Source organism: Lutra lutra, chromosome 15 (genome assembly GCF_902655055.1).
Source record: "Lutra lutra chromosome 15, mLutLut1.2, whole genome shotgun sequence".
Lineage (NCBI taxonomy): Eukaryota > Metazoa > Chordata > Mammalia > Carnivora > Mustelidae > Lutra > Lutra lutra.
The window spans coordinates 3,155,668-3,178,897 of record NC_062292.1 but is presented as its reverse complement, the minus strand read 5'-3'; the positions used below and the strand labels follow the sequence as shown (position 1 = coordinate 3,178,897).

The 23,230-nt window shown below is 44.4% G+C and overlaps 1 protein-coding gene across 8 annotated transcripts in view; it reads right to left on the bottom strand.

Annotated features, from left to right (window-relative positions):
* Positions 1–23,230, bottom strand: part of LOC125085720 (putative dimethylaniline monooxygenase [N-oxide-forming] 6) — a 60,591-nt gene that overhangs the window by 12,032 nt on the left and 25,329 nt on the right. The window contains exons 1-2 of one of the 8 annotated variants that reach the window (XM_047704365.1): positions 5,764–5,949; positions 4,539–4,780 (exon numbers count right to left, since the gene is read on the bottom strand). In XM_047704365.1, coding sequence (XP_047560321.1) covers positions 4,539–4,670 — 132 coding nt within the window. In that variant the 5' untranslated portion in view covers positions 4,671–4,780; positions 5,764–5,949. Of the gene's footprint in view, positions 1–36; positions 366–784; positions 920–1,260; positions 1,277–4,538; positions 4,781–5,094; positions 5,155–5,763; positions 5,950–23,230 lie in introns of those variants that run through there. The other 7 variants (XM_047704364.1, XM_047704363.1, XM_047704370.1 and 4 more) reach the window with 7 other exon arrangements.

Here is a 23,230-nt window from a genome sequence, read left to right as displayed (position 1 = left end):
TGGCACAGAGCGGGGCCTACACCTTAGTTCTCTTACTCGAATCACCCCCGAGTTAGCTTGTTTGTGGTCTCGTAGAGTTTTCTTTCCTTTTCCAGTCACAGCACCTGGTTCTGATCTCCCGCTCGTGTCCAAGCAATGAGGATGATAACAACACAACTAAGTGGTTCACAGGAGGTAGTAGTTTGGAATCTCCTTGCTCGGCTGTATGGCACTCCGTGAACAATCGACCAGCAACAGAACCTTCTCTTGAAGTGGAGGCTTTGTTTATTTGGCCTAGTCAGAATCAGCCGAAGGGCCCCTTAGATCACAGATTCCTGGCCCCATCCATAGAGTTTCTGATTCAGTGTGTCTGGCCTGGGGCCTGAGAATCTGCATTTCCCACAGTTCCAGGCGATGCTCAGGCTGCTGGCCCAGGAACCAGGCTTTGGGAGGCACTGCTCTATCAGGAATGGACTCTGTGCTTGAGGAGTCCCTGAACCACCGGTTAGTGGTCCTTGCCCCTCACCAAACACACAGGAAACAGATGCCTCAGAACTTGTATTAAATCTTGCCAGTGTATCGTGAAGCCACATCACTGAAAAAGGGCTTTCTTTTTGAGAAGTCGTTGAAGGCTCAATGGAAAAACAAACATTTCCTCTCTGTTTTAAGGAGGATAAAAGTTCACACAATGTGCTGCCTTGAAAGTACTTTAACAAGCTGGCTGCCTCTGCTTCCTCGGAAACCAAAGAAATGCCATGTTCCTGCCAGATTCAAGATCTCCATCTCCCTGTAGCCCCGTACTGACCTCAAGAAGACAGGGACAAAAAGTGCCAGAAAGACCTGACAGGCTTATGTCTGGGGTGGGGCTGCTTGTGGCCTCCGTTTGAAGATAAAACTTCTTCTAGTCATGGTTGTTGTGTTTCTTATAAATAGCCAGGCTCAGAGATTTTGACTTTCGTAAAAGCCTCACTTTGAAATTTCTGCTAAGGTCAGGAAAAGGGTGATGGCTCGTGCCTGGTGGATTTTGAGGTTTGAGTCTTTCCCATTCACCCACAGCCATACCTTTTGTTGGTGGTTGTGGAAGGAGACATGGGAGGGAGTTTTCTCAGGTGTGGATTGAAGGGAGGGAGGCCTGAGCTTCAGGCAGGGGACTGGTTAACAAAAACATTAAGACTGCTGGGAAACAGAGAAAGACCTTGGGTTATTTCCACCGTGAATGAATCTCTGCTCCTTTGCCTCTTGACCGCAGCCAATCATAACAGGAGGAGGAAGAAGGTGTACCCTGCAGCCCCCTGGAATTTTCCCTGAAGGAATGTTCTACACCCAAGGAAAACAGATGTATTATATAACAACAGACGATTGCCTCAGAGAGCTCATATTTTAGTTTCAGCATGTGATGGGGTTTGAGTGGGGAAGAAGGAAGTGAGACTCTGCCTCTGGCTGAGAGAGCCGCCCTAGGCCCAGAGATCCAAGCAGCCGTGGTCACATTGTCATGGCCTGTCTTGGGTTATGACTATGTCCATGTCTCGCGTCTTCCCCACTGGAACGGGGGCAACCAGAGGGCGAGGCCAGAGGCTAATTCGAGAATGTGGTGCATGGATGTCAACAGTCTGCTCTGATCTTCTTTCAGATTCCATCTCTGCTCGTCAATCCCACTTCTCCTAGTCCAAATACACCCTCAGGACCCGCTCAAAAGTTGCCCCTCCATCATGCCTTTCCTTGTCTCTTTCTTAACAACCAGGAGTCATCCTGTCTCCACCTCTACTGAGCTCTGATCATCTTTACTGGCCTAATCGCATATTCACTGATATTATAGTTAGCCTAGGACTTGTTTTCTCTGATTTTAAAATGCTGGCTGCCTGTTGTACCTCTTATCTGCAGCTTTCCCTAACATCGTGGCCTATGCACGGTCCACTCCCCAAATACTTACTGAGTGAATAAATGAATGGGTGAGTGGAACAAACGTCCAGATGGTTCTGGTTCCACTGTTTTCCCCTTTTGTATTGCAGCAGCATGGAAGTCTTCTGAGGACACGAGACCTTAATCTTGGAGTATATGAAACTTAAAACATGCTCCCATGCAGCCTGCTAGTATTTAAACCTTGTTTGGTTTCCATTTTGTGGAAAAAGCACACAGTGAAAAGTTCAGAATTATTAGGTTTCTTTCTTTCTTCTGAAAGAAAGTCCTGCCTAACAGGACTTGCAAGATAAAAGCTTACGTAACACATATTTCTAAAGATCTCTTTCTCAGAGTGGATTGTATGCACCAAGCAACCTTTCTTAGACAAGAAGAATGGGTGCAGGGTATGGAGGGACTAAAGTTTAGAGTATTTTTATGTGTTTACATGCCCACGGGGCTGTGGAGTAGAATTCTGCTTGTAACCAGTGACCTTATGGGAAAGAGCAATCCCGTCTTGCAGATAACCCAGAGTCTTGGCATTGTACCGATCTGTCGTCTGTTGCTTCCTTAAGTAAACTCGGTGATCCTGGCACTGGTTACTTACAGATCCCTGGATGCACCATGTCCGCTGCCTCCTTCGTGCCTTTCATGCTGGTCGCTCCTACCTAGAAACCTCTCCCACCTGGTCCTGCACACTGTTGATGACTGTCCGTGGGGTGCCATTCACAGACTGCAGTGGGACTGTCACTCTCTGGAGTCGTGTCACGTAATAGTCCTCTACTTTTGCTGTCTGAGAACATCCTTTGAGTCTCAGCTACGTGCTCTCCTTGCAGGAAGTTTCCTTGACCTGCTAATGTTTTCATAGCAAACCCCCACCCTCTTCTAGATCTCCAGGCACTTGTTTGTTAAATTGATGGCCACCAAGGGCTATCTCGTTGTGCTCAGTTTTATAACCTCTTCTTTGAAACTCTTAGTGCTAGATGTATTTTGGAATTTGTAGAGTTTTGGAATTTTCTCCATAACACTTCTAGTGAGATCTGGGACAGCACCCTGTAGTCAATGGCAAGAAAACTTCTGTAGTGAAAACACCAGAGTGGCACAAAGGAAGATTATAACTAGCCTAATGTCAAGTTCAACTCATGTTTTCTGGCCATTTGACTTCAGGAAAGATTTTGCCATCAAACAAATTTTTGCCCATTTTCTATCAAAGGACCTGTATTATGGCTTACTTCGTATTTTTCATCTCAGTACTTGGCACAAAACTGCCCAAAGAGATGTTCAAGCAGCATTAATTGTTGCTGATGACATCACAGAGAACCATTTCATGGTTTAGGCTAAGCTGGCCACATCTCCCTGAACAAATAGAAATAAAGAAAATCACATCCTTAAAAAATAATAGCTCTTGATTACTTCCTAATGGAAATGATCTTGTATCTCATATGACACATCCAGGATTATAGGACCTCTCACTTAAAAAAATTAAAAAAGATTTTATTCATTTATCTCACAGGGAGAGAGATCACAAGCAGGCAGAGAGGCAGGCAGAGAGAGAGGGGGAAGCAGGCTCCCTGCTGAACAGAGAGTCCGATGCAGGGCTCGATCCTAGGACCCTGAGAACATGACCTGAGCCAAAGGCAGAGGTTTAACCCACTGAGCTACCCAGGTGCTCCTTAAAAAAACCTCTTGAGATGAAAACAAATATGTCCCAAGTTAGCACTGATAGATTCTGTTGGAGTAATTGTATTGTTGTAGTTTGGGCAAGAACGGAGACAAAGACAGAAGAGTTTGGTTACAAGGAGAATGGTGTGGATATGATGTCTTCGTGTCAAATATGTATCATCTACATCCAATCACAATGGCTGGGAAATACAGGACAGAAAGGTGGAAGTTTCCCTGACCTGGCTTTCAAAGTTTAAAAATGGGTTTTATAATGAATATTTTCTTATTATATCATTTGTCCAACAATGAGACTGAATGGCAAAGGCAATCATTTTTCTCTCTGGTTTTGGAGTTTGCAAACTATTCAATAGTCACACACACAACATGCACAATCATTTATCATAACTTACAATATCTTTGCAATATAGTAGTGAATTATAACATCACATCCCATTACAGTTGGAAGGCATATTAGAGGATACCTAATCTCCTGCCTTGACAATTGAGCATTTGAGGTCCAGAAAGAACAGAAGTGACTTGCCTGAAATTAATCTTTCCAGAAAACCTAAGGTTGAGACTATAACTCGGAACTTCTGACTGGTCTAATTTTTTCTCTTCCTTTGTTTCCTTTCCTTCCCCCACCCACCATGTTCCTAGGTTTTCTGAGCTGTAGTGAACAGGAATAGAATCCATTCCGTTACATGGGGGGAGGCAGTGGTACATTTTTGTTTTTGTTACAAATTGCTGACATTAGCGCCCTTTACAGGCTTGAGATCTGGGCTCTGCAGAGAGCAGGTAACAATGCAGGTAACAATGTTTCCTGAGCTAGTATGAAGTAGTTTTAAGTGATTGGACAGTAGCATGATGGGAGAGAGAAAATCTTACTTTCCAGATCTGGAGCTTATTTGACTTACCACCCAAGTCCGAATAGAACTGATCAGATTTGACTTACGGAGTGACCCATCTCCCTTCTGTTGGTATCCCAGTGATGTCCCACTCACCGAGAATTTCCACAGGCCTCCAACATCATTGCTTCTCTCAAAGCAGGTGGGCTCCAGCCCCTCTTCCAGACAGCACCGGATGGAGGCTAAGCCACTGACACCAGCTCCGACAATGGCCACTCTCTTCCCCATGGTTGCCAGGAAGGAGGGCCTGGAGAGAGCTTCTTTAGAAGAGTGTCCCTTAACACTTGGGATTTTTCAGTAGGAAGAACCAGTCAAGGTTTGTGCGTCAGGATCCTCACCTTAACACAAGAAAACATCAATGCACGTTAACAAGCTTGCTCATCATTTTTACCACTTTTGCTATAGTAAGATAATAAATCTGCTGTTTCTCCTGCTTATTCAAGGCGCTCAAAATAGCAGATCATTGAATGTTGGAGCAGGAAGGCCCTTGAAGTTCATCAGTCTAATGCTCTCCATTACAAATGTAGCAATAGTCACTCCAAGATTGTTAGCGATTACTTCTTGGACATCTCACAGCTAATAAGTAAAGGAGTTGGAACCAGAACTCAAGCCTTCTGTATGAAACCCACGGTTCCAAATCACCCCTACTCACTTTGAATGCTTGGCTCTAAGCTTAGTCTTAATGAGCTGCCTTCCTTTCCCCCAGAGAAACAGCAGTTCTTTAAATGTAGAAGAAGATGGTGTTTAACAATGTCTTTTGATGTAAAAATTGAGGAAGGGGGAGGAGTTATTAGTCTTAAAGTAAAAATTCCCTTTTCCTTGTATATTTCATGGCGTAGAGCCCTGGTAAAACCTGGAAGAGAAGGACTGAGTGCGGTAGGGATAGCAGACCAGGGGAGGTGATGGGGAGCAGAGGAAGAAAGGGGCAGGAAGGGCAAGAATGAGGTCCCTGGTTCTGGTTCCAAAAAATAAAAGTAACTGATACTGTTCACCGAAGCTGTAAGGTGAAACCTCTGGGAGATTAAAGGAACAATGGCTCTTTTATTAATTTTTGCTTTGGAACTACAGAGTATATAAACAGAGGCTGTGCACCTGGACTGTTTGTTAGGCTAATTGTGAAAAGAACCCTCAATTTTCTGAAAACGTAGGAGGGCATGATGTGAGGAGCTGAGTTAACACTCGGAGATGTTGAGTTTGTAAAACTAGTGAACTCAGAGGACAGAACCGTAAAGCCACTGAGTCTTGTCTCTTGGGTCCCTGCCACTGCTTCCTACCTTTCCTTCTGCCCTTCCTCCCTCCCTCCCTTTTTCTGAGTACTTACCACGTTATGTGTTATAGTAGTCTCTTGGAGATGCAAAGACGAAAAGTGCCAGTGCTGTCCATCCAGAAGCAGATGGTCTAATGGTGAGAGATGATTGATGTCGCAATGGAGGTTTGATTTAGTGAGTGCCAGCCCTCAGGTGGGAGCGTTAATCCTCCTAAGAGAAGACTAAGAGAGGCTTCAAGAGGAAGTGAGAAGAGCACTGAGTTTTGAAGGAAGAATAGAGGCTGCCAGGTAGTCAAGGAGCAAGGAACACATGACAGGCAGGGAGAAAAACTATGTGCAAATTTACAGAAAAGTACAAGAACTTGATAGATTGAGCTACAATTAGTTCTGTGTTGCTGGAGCCATAGGTAATGGGGATAGCAGAAGGTAAATGGGACATGGAGAGCCCAGATTCTGAAGGATATTGAAGTGCTGAATGGGTTGGATACCATCTTCTAGGTTATCGTGTTCCATTCAAGAATTCTGAGCAAGGAAGTGACAAGATCAGAAAAGATCGGATCCATATGGAAGCTAGGCAGAACAGATGTCTAGCTAGACAGCTAGATTCATATGGATAGTGGTTAGAATCAGGAGTACCAGGACTTAATTTCAATAGTCTAGAACAGAGAAGCTGAGGGTCTAGAGTAGAGTAGTGTCAGGGGAATGGAGAATAGAGAGATGTAAGAGAGATTTAGGCAATAGATGTTTGGGAACCTGTTGATGGATTATAGACTTGATGCCTAGGTCCTTCCAACTTTGAATTTTATGCTGTGATTTATATGCATATCACTCTTGATTTAGTGCAGACAGCAGTAACCATTCTATTTCACAAAGAAAGGGACTTAGTACAGGAATTAGGTTCATGCAACAGATGGAAGGACTCCAGGAACAAAAACCAGGGTGCACCTGCCACCGGCCTTATAAGATTACACCTCTGGAGCTACCGTTCGATGGAGACGGGAACTGCTGTTGCCACCCCAACACCTGCAGGGAGTGGGATGTAGAGTTAGGCTGATGTAAACACACCTGTTGGAAAATGATTATAGATCAACACAGTCACAGAAATTCAGCCTCAGCTTCCTTTTGCCTTCCAAGCCCAGGTATCTATCTCCCTGGAAAAACCTAAATCGCATCCAAACCCTAACTGCGAGGAAGTCTTAGGAATATAGTTTTTAGCCTTCTCGTCCTTGTGCTAGAGGAGGGAACCCAAAGGGGGTGGGAACAATGTGCCAAGTGTCACTAGGTACTGTCTATATCAGTGGTTTATGTGGAATTAAGTGGAAGCCATTCCTGTATTCTTAGACCACCCAACATTCTCTGTTCTTCTCCAGTAGTAACACAGTAAGTCCTTAGCGATTTATTCTCCTGGTTGTGTATTTTGTGGTAATTCTTACTGGCCTTCAGATCTCTCCTCTGTAAAATGCACAAACTGAACTACATAATTACTGAAGTCCTTTCAACATTCCACGACTCTCTTAATTCACTGAGTAAGCCTCAGTAAACCTTTTCAAAAGTAGAAATAAAAGCCAGCAATGACACAAATGCATTGAAATTGCTCAAGAGGATTTCTTGTTTGACGTCCAGTTGTCAAGAAGTGGACTTAGTTTGCTGCCGAGAGCGTTGAAAATGGGAAGTTGCAGCTAATAGAACCGAGAATGTAAGAGTCAGGAGCGTGGAACGTGAGAGAGAATCTTTGGAGTAGTTGTCTTTGGGAAGAGCTGTTGGTGTGTTGTGTGTCATTTTCCGTCAAAGAAGTGGAATCAAAAGACCTGCTTCTTTAGACAAACATGTTGTGGGGCTCAATCCCACCACCTGGAGAGCAGTATAGGGGCCCTGTGGAATTTTGGTCTACCTCATCTTGCCTGGGAAATCGAGAGGATGGGATTTGGGCTGGCTAACTGTGATAGGGCATTGCATTTGTATTGCGTTTGGCCAGAACCCCAGAGTTTATTGAGACAAAGCATATATAAGGGTTTCCTGGGGGACCCGATGTGATTCGCCAAAAGAGAGCTAATATGGGGCCATATTAGGTCCTGTCTATTAGGGCTACAGAAGTGTCTGCCAGGATAGGGTCCATTCTTCTGGGTCAAGAGAGCTACTGGGGAGAGGCCACCATTGTTTGGGGCCCCTGATGTATAAGCCAAGGCATCCATACAAGTAAGAACTAGTTATAAACATGTGCCCGGCCAGAGACCTGGAAGCTGCAATATAATAATACCAATGAAACTAGATCTCCAGCCACCCCACCCCACCCCCTGCTCAGCGCTTTTTTTTAAACCTCTCTTTCCCTTCCCTCCTACTCCCTTCCTGGCCTTCCTGGGAGCTTTAGAAGCCTCTCCTGTTGGCATCATGGGGAGGGAGAGTGGAAGCATAAAGTGGTCTAAGAAAAAAAAAAAAAGCTTCAGGCCCCCTTCTAGGACCTTATGCTCCCTTGGCATCAGACCCAGGTGGAGGTACTAGAGAAAAGATCAGAACTTTAAATGAAGTCCAAGTTTTTGATCTTCACATTGAGACCAGATCTTCCATTTTCTGAATTAAGAGTGTAGTTGTGACCTAACAAGACTGCAGAAATGTCTATTACTTGAAAGTGATCAGGAAAGTTATGAGCTCGGGGGTCTTTCCCTCTAAGTTCCCACAGCACCTTTGGGGATACAAGTGGGGGCACTTCAGGTACTTAATCAATGCATGATAATGTCCCCAGAGTTATGTGATAGATTAAAGTGAGCAAGACAGAAACAACCGGAGAACATTTTTCAAAGTGCCCTGGGGCTGCCTCTTCAGCTGTGACCCTGGGCGTGATGGAGGACCAGGAGGCAGAAATGGGTTCAGACCAGGGAGAAGGTATTCCCAGGGCTCCTCCCCCTCCCCACCAGCAGGGAGTCTATCTCCTGGTTGGTCCCAGCTCTCCATGTCCTCCGAGAACCCTGCTGTTTTTTTGTAGCTCAAACCACTGAGGCGACAGCTGCCTGCCTGAGGTTCACACTAGACTTTCCAAGAACTGGTTGAAGATCAGATTGAGATCAAGGAACATACGTAGACTGCCAACAACTATTTAGAAAGTGTTATCCTCCCGTTCGTTATCTCCTAACACCCTTGTAGGATAATCATGACCGTGATTCTCAATTTACTAATGAAGAAACGGAGCTGTTCAAGTTAATTAAACCAGCTAACGTTTATGTCTTCATGGCGTGTCTTCTCTAATAGCTTATGGAACTAGTGTCAGAGAACGCCGACTTCGGAAAGCATGGAGAAGACGCTCCTCCAGAGGGTTGTCCCACAAATGGTAACCGGGCCCTTACCGTGTGCCAGGCGCCGGCTGCGGCATTGCGATGCGCCGGCAGGAGCGGGCAGGGCGCCGGCCGGAGGAGTGCGTGGTCTCGGCTCCCGGACACTGCAGGCAGAAGGCTCCCCGCCGTGCCGAGGGGGCGTTGGGCTGTGATAACCGCCGTCGTTCCTGCGGACTGTTCCCTCCTCTGTACCCGGCAGCGAGCTCAGCGTTTCAGGCACGTTATTTGGTTTACTTCTGTAAGGACCGGGGAGTCAGCTAACTGCTCCCTCGACGCCGCGCGGGAACACCCGAGACTTAGGTTCGGACGCACAGGGTCGCGCAGAACGGGTGCTGGGACGGCGGCGCTTTGCCGGCTCCTCTCGAGGGGAGCACGAGTAAGGGGAAGGTGTGGACGTGCCCGAGCATTTGTTAGGTCGGGCACCACGGCAGGACGTAAGGACGGACACGGGCCGCACACATCGCTGCTGCGGGTACCGTTCTGACGGCGACCCGCGCTGCGGCAGGGGCTTATGAAAGGGTCAAACTCAGAGGGGCAACGCGTTTACCCTGCGGGAAGGGGCTGGAGGAAGGTTTGCATCACTGTTCGTCTTGAAGCAGGAGAAGAAAAAGTGGAGACAGAGAGAGGAAAAGCCCGTCAGTCCCAGGGACCGCGGGAGCAACGCACAGGTCCGTGAGAGCGCACAGGGAGGGTGAGCACGCACCTGGAAGAGCTCGAGGGGGGTGTGAGCCGGGGGGAGGAGCGTGTGAGTCGGGGGGAGGAGCGTGTGACGGGGGAGGAGCCTGTGAGTCAGGGGAGGAGCATGTGGCTGGGGGAGGAGTGTGTGAGACGGGGGGAGGAGCGTGTGAGTCAGGGGGAGGAGCGTGTGATGGGGGAGGAGCCTGTGAGTCAGGGGAGGAGCATGTGGCTCGGGGAGGAGCGTCTTAGTCGGGGGGAGGAGCGTGTGAGTCAGGGGGAGGAGCGTGTGATGGGGAGGAGCCTGTAAGGGGAGGAGCATGTGGCTGGGGGAGGAGCGTGTGAGTCAGAGGGAGGAGCGTGTGATGGGGGAGGAGCCTGTGAGTCAGGGAAGGAGCATGTGGCTGGGGGAGGAGCGTGTGAGTCGGGGGGAGGAGCGTGTGAGTCGGGGGGAGGAGCGTGTGACGGGGGAGGAGCGTATGAGTCAGGGGAGGAGCATGTGACTGGAGAGGAGCGTGTGAGTCGGGGGAAGGTTTACCTACCCTCTGAACTTTCCAAGCCTTCTCTCCGGGTGATGTCTCTTTGCAAGGGATCTGAAAAACAGACTAGTGGCGAATGACTGAGAAAGGGTTGATAAGCAACTCAGGAAAGGGCAATTTGGCTTTTAAGAGACATCAGTGTCTTAAACCAAAGGAATGTATTTCTAACGGTGGAATTTTGACCGTGGGAGCAAGGTCAGGTGGGTCGAGAGAGTATTTTCCATAAGCAGAGTGGCCAAGCATCCTGGTTTACTAGGCACCGTCTCGGAACGGCTGTGGCATCTTCATTACTGGTGCCCTCTCTCACTCGCAGAAGTGGTCGGGCTTAATTGAGAAGTGATCTGGTCCCCTTACTTATTATAAGAGATGCTCTTACCCCAGTTCAGATTGCAGCCCCAAAGCCCATTCAGCCTCTACAAATATGGCTGGCTCTCTTTCTGGTGGCTCCTGTCTTAGATCAGGGTCTGTTTTCTGTAAACTATGCACAGTGTAAGTGCGGAATAGTCTTCTGTAAGACTCAATTTTACTTATTGAGCTGTTCTACTTTTTTTTTTTTAAGATTTTATTTATTTATTTGACAGACAGAGATCACAAGTAGGCAGAGAAGAAGGCAGAGAGAAAGAGGGGGAAGCAGGCTCCTTGCTGAGCAGAGAGCCTGATATGGGGCTCTATTCCAGGACCCTGACCTCAGCCGGAGGCGGAGGCTTAACCCACTGAGCCACGCAGGTGCCCCTGAGCTGTTCTACTTTAAAAGACAAGTCTACCAAGATGAACCATTTTCTTACACAATGCAAACATATTTTTCCCTAATTGTTTCCCCAAGGCTGTGACTCAGAGCAAATGTTTCCAATTAGGCTTGTTTCCCAGCGTGCTTAGGGTTTGACACTTATGTGGGTGGTGATGTTGTGAGTAGCTTTTCCCAAAATTCCAGTTTCCACCAGACTCTTTCTTTTCTGACCTCCTGATCTTTTTCTAGTCAGTTTTATAGCATTCTAAACTTTTTTTTTTACTGTAAGAAGGATACTTTTTTTAAAAAAAATTAATGCATAATTGAAATATAACATTATATTGGTTTCAGGTATATGCTATGGTGTAATATTTTTATATATTGCAAAATGATCATCACAATAAATCTAGTTAACATCTGTCAGTTTCAAAAATTTTTTCTTATAATGAGAACTTGAAACATTTACTCTCAGCAACTTTCACATCTATGATACAGTATTATTAGCTAAAGTCACCATGCTGTGTGTTACATACTTATAGCTTATTTTTTTTATCCCTGGAAACTTGTACCTTTTGACCCCTTCACCCATTTTCCCTGCTTCTTATTCCTCACCTCCAGCAACTGCCAGTCTGTTCTCTGTGTCTATGAGCTTGGGGTTTTTTTGGTAATTATTTTTATTCTTTAAGGTTGCACATATAAATGAGATCATGGTATTGGTCTTTCTCTCTATAACTTATTTCACTTAGCATCATGCCCTCACGTTTGAGCCATATTGTCACAAGTGGCAAAATTTCATTCTTTTTTATAGCTGAGTAATATTTGATTGTATTTATAGATACCTCGTTCTCTTTACCCACTCATTCGTCAGGGGACCTTAGATTGTTTCCATATCTTGGCTATTGTAAATAATGCTGCAGTGAACATGGGGGTGTGTATCTTTTCAAATTACTGTTTTGTTTTCCTTGGGCAAATACCGGGAAGTGCAATTGCTAGATCATAGGGTAGTTCTATTTTTACTTTTTTGAGGCATCTCCATACTGTTTTCCAGAGTGGCCACACCAACTTAAATGCCCGCCAGCCATGGCCAGGGGCCCCCTTTTCTCTACATCTTTACCAATATTTATTATTTGTCTTTTTCATAAACCATTCTGATAGGAGGGAGGTAAGTCTTAACGTGGTTTTGATTTGTGTTTCCTTGATGATTGGTGATGCTGAGTACCTTTCCAGTAACTGTGGGTCATTTGTATGTTTTCGTTCTAAATTATTCTTTAACTGTGCCCTGTTTCAACCATTAGGTGGTGAGTTTCTATACCTCAAAGACCAAAGATCTTCCTATTCTTCCACCTAGGGCACTGCTAAGCCCATAGCTGGTGTTCAATAAGTATATTTTTATTAAATGGCTGATTAGCTACTTGGGGATTCTAGTGTGCTTTGGAAATACAGAGTTCTGCCTCCTTGAGGGGCTGCAAAGAATTTAGGAGGGCTGTAAAATCCGCTCCTCCCTTCAAGGTGATTAAGTTTGTTACAAGATGATGGGACAACAGCAACTACCTGGTCAGGCTCTTGGACTTTTTCTGGACTTTGACTCCCCAGTTTCCGAATTCCATAAGTAGTCTGTGGTTTGGATACCAAACTGAGCAGGAGTGGTTTGCACAGGGTGCCTATAACTTGGCTTCGCCGGGCAGCAGACTAGGGTTTTGGAGGGATGAAAGAATTTACTTTGGACCTTCTGGTAAAGTGTGGGAAGCCTGGCTTGCCGGACAAGATGATTATTGCAGAATGTGTGAGGCTCTGGGGATATTTTCCATATCATGTAATATCTTGTAATTCTCATTATTGCATTTTGCTAGATTTAAGGGAGTTTTTGAGCATCTGCAACTGTATGCAGAGATCTTGATTTCCTACTATTTCTGGATCTCTGGCTTCATTCCGTCACATCTCCAGGACTGTTCTTACTGGAGACATACGCCTGTACACGCTTGTCTGGGCCCGTGCCTCACTGGTTCTGTCTTATCCCAGGGACAGAAGGAGGGAGACAGGGAAAAAGATTTAGACTTTCCTTTCCTGAAGCTTCCACCAATAGCAGATCACCTTGCAGTGACCCCTCTCATTGGCCGGGAGGATGCCCTGGGCCATGGGAGGAAGGCTAAAGGGACAGAAGGGCAGGATCCCTTTTCCTCTATCCAGTGACTGCTTCCCTTTCTTGACACCGCCCTGCTCACCAGTAAACATTAGCTCAACTTGATCCTTGTCGCTGTAGCGGTACGTTTCTTTGTCTTTGTCAGCGATTGGGACTTCAAATAGTATTATCTTCCTAATTAATCTTCCTAATTCACCCGTCATGTTGAGCCTCTCTTTTGGGGGTGACAGCCTCACCCTGCTGGCATTCACACTGTTCTCATCATTTCTCTGCACATACCCTGCCTGCCGGGATGTCTAACACCTGAATGCCCATCACGCATACCACATTCTTTCTCCTCTTCCTGATGCTGGGGGTGGGGGCCCTTCCACTTTCATTTTGTCCATACAAGTCTTATACGGATAAGACTTGTATGGTCTTATCAAGACCCAGAACAAACTTTACTGTCCCCAAGAAGGCTTCCTAACCCCTGCACTCGCTGCTTCTGAGCTCCCAGAGAACAAACACTGTGTCCCACACTGCTCAATGTTGCAGACTTCCAGGGATTGTCTGCTAATGGTCTCATGAATGTTAATGACCTGTGCAGAAAGATTTCATATTTCCTATCATGTATACTTTTAATTTTATCTTCATCAGCACCTAGTGGAGAGCTGGGTATTCAGCCAGGAGCCCCGTAAATAAATGTGGATTTAACCTGATGACCCCTTTCTAAGTGTTTCCTTATTTGTGACACAGAACAGTGATTAACTATCTGCCTGGGTACTATCTATACCACAGGATTTGGAACGGACGTCATGTCTTTCCACAGGAATGCTTGGGCCCATTCTTCCTTTGTTTTGCATATAATACACTATGTTTTCCTTTTTCAGGCATGTCCATGCCAATTTTTTTTTTTTGTCATTAGAATTGGTTGCAAAACACATTCTCTACATCTATTGTGTTATGTGAAACTAGTTTCGGGTTATGAATCCACTTAAATCCATGGGATTTTGGCATATGTTTTCCTTCTGACATGGCTGAGGGGGCAGTGGGAAAGGTGGTGAGTTAGATGCTGAGAAGGTTCTTGAGTTGGAGATTAGGTCAGTCACTCCACAAAGATGACTTACTGCTTAACCAAAGGCATCCCCATAGCTAAAAACCCCTGGTATCAACCAAGCCTGGTTTCCCCAGACTGCTATTCAATTCAGTTAAATTCATTCACTAACTCATTTAGTCATTCATTAAAATATATATGCCTACTACATGCCAAGTCCAGTTGTGGGCACCGGGGATTCAGTGTGAATAACTTGATAATGAGCTATTGAGGAGTCACAGGAGATGTGGGGACAAAGGAGGCACTATGGTTCCATCATTCATAGGTCATCTCTCATGGATGTGTCTGTGCAGAGAAGAGTGGCAGTGGAGGGGAGAGATTGAGACAAGTGCATGCATTACTCTGGTGGGGTTGTTGGGGTTGGTCACCATCAACATTGCGTATTTCCTGTGTCACTAAAGCTAGAGGACTGGACCAGATCACTTTCTTTGCCCTTTATTCTTTCTTTCCAGTCTTTCTTTTATTCTTTAAAAGAATATTACATATAGGGGTATCTGGGTGGCTCAGTGGGTTAAGCCTCTGCCCTCAGCTCAGGTCATGGTCTCATGGTCCTGGGATCAAGTCCCGCATTGGAGACTCTGCTCAGTGGGGAGCCTGCTTCTCCCTCTCCCTCTGCCTGCCTCTCTGCCTGCTTGTGATCTCTCTCTCTGTCAAATAAATAAATAAAATCTTAAGAAACAGAATATTACATATAATATATAATGATAATACCAGAAGTATAATAACATGAAATATGAGGTGAAATATTTTAATTATTATATTCTTTATTTTCTATTATTCTATGATATTTAAACAATTAATTTGTGTATATATATATTTTAAAAGATTTTACTTATTTATTTGACACAGAGAGAGAGATCTCAAGCAGGTAGAGAAGCAGGCTGAGATAGAGGGGGAAGCAGGTTCCCTGCCGAGCAGAGAGCCCGATGTGGGACTCGATCCCAGGACCCTGAGATCATGACCTGAGCCGAAGGCAGAGGCTTAACCCAATGAACCACCCAGGAGCCCCTTGTATATTTTTTTTATTGATTGTTTTCCTCCAATAGAATGCAACCTTTGTAATAGTAGGGACCATTTCTATCTGATTCACTGGTAGATCCCTAGGGCCTGGGATAGACTCTAGCATGTAATAAACATTTAATAATTGCGATGAATTGGGACGCCTGGGTGGCTCAGTTGGTTGGACGACTGCCTTCGGCTCAGGTCATGATCCCGGAATCCCGGGATCGAGTCCCACATCAGGCTCCCAGCTCCATGGGGAGTCTGCTTCTCCCTCTGACCTTCTCCTAGCTCATGCTCTCTCTCACTGTCTCTCTCTCAAATAAATAAATAAAATCTTTAAAAAAAATAATTGCGATGAATTCTATCCTAAATATTATCATTTTTACTGAGACTTTTGGACTGGAAAACAGAATAATGTTTTTGGAGCTGGAAGCGTTAGCACCAAAATGCTATTTGCAGCAGATCAGCAGTCTGAGAACACAGCAAATTATGTTGCCTCCTGTATTATGTTTATTGCTCTGCAGGAAGAAGACTGACTGAGACGAGGTCGGGGGATAACATGAAATGTTACTGAATAACATGGAACACTGGACAGGACGAGTGTTATCTGAGGATGCAAGGGACACACACTTAGATAGGAGTTTGCCATTATCTTGTTGGAAAATTTTCAAGAAGTTATTATTTTCTTATTTGAAAGCTCTGGGTCTTAACTTGATAGTTTAGTGCCTCCCTTTAATTTTTATACGTTTGGGAAAGGAGGATTAATATTTTCCAGTTATACCTTCCCCTAGAGGCTCCTGTTTGCCTATACACAGAGAACTTTCCATCTGTTGATTTTGCTGCTGCTCTTTGAGCCAATCCTTGAGCCAGTCCACCGCCTGGGGGGGCGCACGCTGGCCAGCTGCAGCGTCTAGGGTGAGTCTTGCTTTAGTAATACTAGTGTCCAACAGAAGCTCTTCACTGGTCTCCTCACCAAGCCTTTTGAGAAGTCCTGCTGCCCTGGGCCCTCCACAGCCACGAGAAAGCGCAGATTTCCAACTACGGGCGGCGTCACCGTCCAAGGACCCAAGCTGCTCACTGCACACTGCCTTTAAACTGAGGCCGTGCGTGCTTGTTTGCGCTGGTCGCAGCTGGTCACTGAGGGCAGCAGGGACACTGAACACGTCTATTCCTTTTAGACACAGAGCTCATCTGATGCCCAACTTCGGGTCTGCAATTCTCCCAGGGCCTGGCCTCGACACACCTTTCTTAGACTGCTCAGCGGCGCAGGACTCTTCAGCCAGCTGTCCTCCCTCTGCTTCGTGCAGACCTAACTCCCTACCCAACGGCTGTTCCTGTCTCCCTGCTGTCTCCCTGTTACCTTTCACAGGTAGGCTTTCTCCTAGTAAAATCCTATTAGGCTTTCTCCTGATAAAATCCTGGCTTGGTTAGTCCTGTCTTGGCTTCTCCTTCTGGAAGAACCCTGGACTAACACACCCATTCTCTATGACTGGACCTTTACCCTCTTTCGCTTTGAAATCAGAGCTGAACTTCTGTTCTGATCCTTAGGCACTCGATTGGGGCTCTATATTGTCTGGTTCTTGGCAATGTTCTCTCCTCTTCAATCAGATGCGGAATCTCTCCGACATGCCATTTGTTTCTGGTGGGACTCTAAGTGGATGGGCCATCTGGAGTCACCGTGTTCTTCCAGAAATGTCTGCAAGAATTCGACTACTGCCACTACCTAGAGACTCACCATCTTGTCCTTGTTATTGCTAAGACCAAAAAATCTACTTGTGCTTTTCATGGATATCAACGAGGAGCTGATCTAAGTTGCAAACTGGAATTTTTTTTTAATCACTGGCCACCTTTCTGTGATGTTAGTCCTGGGACCAGCTGGTTAGGTACTTAAGCCTGTGGCCTGCATGATTTGGGGGATTTGTTCCCTTTACACCAGCCTATAGCTGATGTCCTAGCTTCTCCTGTATCAAGAGTTAGAGGACCAGTAACCCAGAAGAGAGATGACATATACTCTCCATAGGAGAGGTTATGTTTTCAGAAATCTTTATTAAGAGTAAATTTCAGGGGCGCCTGGGTGGCTCGGTGGGTTAAGCCTCTGCCTTCGGCTCAGGTCATGATCTCAGTGTCGTGGGATCGAGCCCCACATCAGGCTCCCTGCTCAGCAGGAAGCCTGCTTCCCCACATCCCTGCCTGCCTCCCTGCCTACTTGTGAGCTCTGTCTGTCAAATAAATAAATAAATAAATCTTAAAAAAGCGAATTACAGATCGTTTATTGGGATTGATGTGAAAGCAGAAGAAAGATGAAAGCAGTGGATATTTGAGTGACACAGAAAATATTCTAAGCAGCACAAAAGCCAAAGGACAAGCCCGTAACTTCTAAGTAAAGCCTCATTACCGCCATGGTTTTTTCAATGTCAGGGAGTACCTTAGGCTTTCTACATACCTGTGTCGTGGACTCAACCAGAATTGAAATCTCTGTTTGTCGGACACCCACCCAGTTACACAACATGAAGGAGGCTATGGGTTTCCACATCGGTTATAGTATTACAGCATAATCCTTTTGGCAATCAGAAATAGGCAATTATCCTGACCAGCTTATGTTTCCAACTTAGCGAGCTCTTTATCTTCAGCACTTCAACCAAACTTAAACTGATGAGTGTGAGAAGCTGTGAATATAATAGAGACAAATGGCTACAGGAAAATGTTCGAGTAGTTTAGGCACCATCTAAAGGTTAGAAATCATAGTCAGAACTTCCTTTATTAAAGAGTGTTATCTTTTTTACAAAAAGATTTTAAAATTTTATTTGAGAGCGACCGTGAGCAAGAGAGAGCATAAGCCAAGGAGGACGATGTAGGGCTTGATTCCAGGACCCTGAGATCATGACCTGAGCTGAAGGCAGAGGCTTAAGAGACTGAGCCACCCAGGCGCCCCTAAATAGTGTTATCTTAACCCAAGGAAACTGTGGAGAGAGAGAGAGATGGTTTCTAGATTGTAGGTGCTTCCCTCCGATGCTTTGTGGTGAGGATTAGCCCACACCCTGCCAGGGAACTGGAAGATCTCTGGATGTACCACTCCTTCCTGTGTATTTCCTCTTCTGTGATGTGGGTGGGGAGCATGTCCTGGCCGGCTTACATGCTCTTCTTAAGAAAAGGACAAGGTCAACTTGAAGGGGCTTGGAGAACGCAGAGGATATCTGCTAAAGATGGTGAGAATAGTGAACCAGGTTAATCATGTGCCCCTGGACCTCAGCCAGCAGCTGATTTGCCACATGACTTAGGAATATGGGTTTCCTTTCATTAGTTGACTTTTAACCCTCAAATAGTATCAAAATAAGTAATGTCTTCAGTTTGGCATAATTGTGAAAAAAGGGATTGTTTCAAGAAGATAAACTTCTAAGTATTCCCAATTACTTTTATAAATGTGAATGAATCAAGTACAGTGCAAATTTGTCTTTACCCTGGTCTATCATTCTACATATTTTAAACCTTCTTTCAAGAATAGTAGATTGGATATTTGTTCTTTTTTTTTTTAAAGATTTTATTTATTTATTTGACAGAGAGAGATCACAAGTAGGCAGAGAGGCAGGCAGAGAGAGAGAGAGAGAGGAGGAAGCAGGCTCCTTGTGGCGCAGAGAGCCCGACGTGGGGCTCGATCCCAGGACCCTGAGATCATGACCTGAGCTGAAGGCAGAGGCTTAACCCACTGAGCCATCCAGGTGCCCCTAGATTGGATATTTGAAGGTGTTTAAAAAACACCTAAGATTCGTTGATTTAATATTAATTATTGACATAATTTGTTATGATAGGTTGATTTGGATGCTAGTCTCCTTGATGAAAGGCAACCATAATACTTAGGAGCAACAAAAGTAGATTTGTTTTGTGTTACCCAAATGCCAATGGAAGTATCATTTTACATAATGAATATATGACAATTTGAGGGTTAGTAATGAACAATATTATTTATTTTACTGAGTAAAAATGACTTTAAAAGGAACATATTAAATAATTTTATTTAAATGAATATGTATTAAGAATGTATATTAATGTGTGTTGTCAATATACATGCAGATTTATTGATTACTTTAATAAATATTCTCTTACAGTTCACTATATGCAAAGGCACTGAGGATACTGTGGAGAATAAAACAGGCAGTATTTATGTTCAGATCCTAGTTGTGAATGAGAAAGGGGATGATAGATAATTATGCTAAGCAAAACAAGTCAATCAGAGAAAGACAGTTATCATATGATCTCACTCATATGTGGAATTTAAGAAACACAACAAAGGATCATAGGGAAAAATAAAACCAGATGACATTAGAGAAGGAGACAAACTATAAGAGACTCAATTGTAGGAAGCAAACTGAGGATTGCTGGAGGGGAGAGGGTGAGGGGATGAAGGGAGGGGGTGATGGGCCTTGCGGAGGGCACACGGTGTAATGATTACTGGGTGTTATATAGGACTGATGAATCACTGAGCTCTACCTCTGAAATTAATAATATACTATATGTTAATTGAATACAAATTTTAAAAAAGAGAATAAACAAGTAAAAAATTGAATAAGATGATTTCAGAAATAAAAGTGCCAAGAAGGACATAAAATAGGATGATCTGAAAGAGAGTTGTGCTGATGTGAACTGGGTGGCCAGGGAAGACATCTCATCTTGGGATTGTCCTATGGAAATTGAAATCGGAATATAAGAAAGTGCTAGCTACACACAAATCTTGGGATACAGCATTTCAGGCAGAGAGAGAACAAATGCTCTCAAATGGGAATGAGTGTAGGGTGCAAGAAGGCTTACGGGAACAGAGAAAAGGAGGAGAAAGGTATCAGATGGGGTTGAAGGTAGAGTGGGATCTTGTAGGTCATGGTGGGACTTGGGTTTTGTACTACTTGCAATGGTTAACCACCGTAAGGGTCGAAGCATGGCAGTGACAAGATCCCGTTCGCGCTAGAGAAAGATCACTCCTGCTGGTGCACAGGAAGTGGAAGGCACAGGAACGGAAGCAGAGACATGGTGTAGGAGGCTCCTGGAACCACGGGGGAGACTGAATGGTGGAGGTAGAGGCTGTGGAGGTAGAGGGAAGCGAAAACATTCGCTGACACTGTGCACAGTCAGGTGGTGAGGGGTCAGGGGCTGAACTGTGTCTTCCCCAATTTCCTGTGTTGAAGTTCTAATGCACATACCTCAGAATGTGACTGTGGTTGGAAATCAGGTCTTTAAAGAGATGTTTAAGTTCAAATGAGGTCTTAGGGTAGACCCAATCCGATAGGACTGGTGTCCTTATAAGGAGAGGGAATGTGAACACAGCCACACGCAGAGGAAGGACCATGTGAGGACACAGGGAGGAAAAAGTAGTTATCAACAAGAAAACAACGCTGCTGACACCTGTATATTGTGCCTATAGGCTCCAGAATTGTGAGAAAATGCATTTCTTTTGTTTAAGCCACTCAGGCTTGGTATCCTGTTATGGCATCTCTAGCAAACTAATGCATGAGGCAAAGAAAGAAATCAAGGGTTATGCCTGCAGTGTCCAGCTTGAGAAGCTGCATATTGAGAAGTCTCACTACCAGGATGAGGAAAAGTTCAGAGAAGGTACTGAGAGTTTCTTACCGATTCCCAGTCACTTCTGGAAGCCAATGCAAAGGGCTGTCTTTATGGGTCTAGTAGCATTTATCAATGTCAGTAAATTGGACTTTCTAATCATTTTGTATTCACACAAGAAAAACTTACAAGACACTTGCTATCAAAAGGGGGCATTGCACTGAATTGTGCTGAGGACCACTGACCTCTAGCATCTTGAACCAGGAGGCTGCTTGGCCCAAACTCCGATTCCTAAAGTCCTTGCATTTATACTTTGGGTGTTGTCTCCAAACAAGATGACAGGCGCAGGCCCAGATTCGCAATGACGGAAATAGAAGAGCTTATCTATCCCAAAACCTTGAACTTGTAGCTGTATCTTTAGGATAAAGATAAATATATTATGAATTTTTATTTTTATAATAAAACTTACAGTAATTATCTTGTGATGACCCATGTCAAAGGATTGTATGGGGATTGATTACGCTTTCATACTTCATTAAACTCTAAAATGATAGCAGGTACTAGCAATTTCTAAAAATCTTTGGTAACTGAGAGTACAGAGGCTGGATGTGTATGAGTGTTTCTGTTTATCGAAAGCAAAGTTAGATTTTTCAGTTTTCTGTTACATTCCAGACTGTGACTGCCTGAACACAGGAACCATTTCTAACTCGGCTTTTCTGTCCTAGCTTCTAGCATGGTGGCTTGGCCAGAGTAGGCTGTCAGTTAGTGACTGGGGAACGGATCAAGATGATGGCAAAGAGACCTAATTAATATTTAATATTATTAATATTTTCTAGGGCTAGGCCCTGTGTTAGGGTAAACACTTTAACCAGTCTTCACAGAATTTATTATTTAATATTAATATTTCCTATTTCATATTAATGAAACACTGTCAGTCTTGATCTTGCAGTTGTTGCTGACAATAACAGCTACCTGCTACTTGAGTTTATTTTAATGGGGTGCCCCATCTCTGATTATACTGTCTTCCGATTACTGCATGGTAATGCACAGGCCTGCAGAATCGGATTTTTTGAAGACAAATAAAAGAATAGCTAAAAATGAACAACGTTTATCACTCTGAGGTGTAAGCAGCCTGAAAAGGAGTAAATTTAAATATAAACTTGTTAATGTCTGTTCTTACCTCCCAGGCTGTAAATTCTGTGAAATCAAGTTATGTGTTGATCACCTAAGACAAGGCCCAGCCCACAAAATCCTTCATAAATGTGTGTTGCATGAATGACTTAGAAAAAGTTACTATCATATTTTTTGAAGTACAAACCTTTGTTGGTCACCAGAGGCTTCTTTCTTTCCTTGACAGGCCACAGTAGTAATAAAATGGTCACTTGGAAGGCAGAATGCCGCATCTTCAAAATGTGGGGGACTCAGGGGACACTTAATTCCTTGTTAGAAGCACTTGTGATACCTCCAGTATTTTGTTATTAAGCACAATAGAATAGGAAAAATTAATTGAAAATGAATTATGTATTTTAAAAATACTCAAGGAAAAGATCCTGACCAAAGGACTTTATATATTTTTTATGCAAATAGACGAAGATTGATTTTATAGATAAAAATGTTTATAGTACACATAGTTTTTTTTTTTTCCAAATTTCTTTTCAGTGTCACAGTATTCATTGTTTTTGCACCACACCCAGTGCTCCATGTACTACCTGACCTCCCTAATACCCACCACCTGGGGTGGGAGAGCCTCCTGCTATCTTCAAGCCAGAAGATTTAGTAGAAAACGATCTGCTCTCAAGACAATTGGTCGACAGGGAACATCTAATGCTGGCCTTTCACACGTGGGTTATCTTGTCACTCCAAGTGAAAGTCTTGCAAAACTATGTGTACTACTACTAGGTAGTAGTAGTACTAGGTAGTACTAGGTAGTAGTACAGACAACTAGGCATGACCCCATACACCCCAGAGCCCGCAGAAATTACCCAAACAGTCGGTCCTAAACCTGCTTACGCTGCCTCCCTGTTCCTTCTCACAGAACCTCCCCGCCAAAAGAAAAACCAAAAACCAAAACCAAAGACAAAAACAAACAAGCCACAACCAACAAAGGCTCTTGCCCATGTTTTCTCCTCCCTCGGCCTCCTGTCTGACCCTGGGGCTCCTTGTGGAGTGGGCATGCCTCCTGCTCTTGGGATCTGTGAGTAGTAACAACCCATCTTTTCGATGGCAATCAGGTCCTGCTCTGTTGGCCTCACCATACCCGAATAATAATAAAAGCTACACCTTAAAGGAGCCACCCATAGCAAAACAGTCTCTTACCACCTTACACTTAATGCTTTGTGTCTGGAACATTTGATTGAGGCTGAATAATGCCTGTTTTCAACAAGAATGGCTGATATTTATTGGCTGCTTCTGAGGTGTCAGATATCATTCCAAGCACTGTGGAAACAGCTACGGACAGTGTTTCTGCTCTCA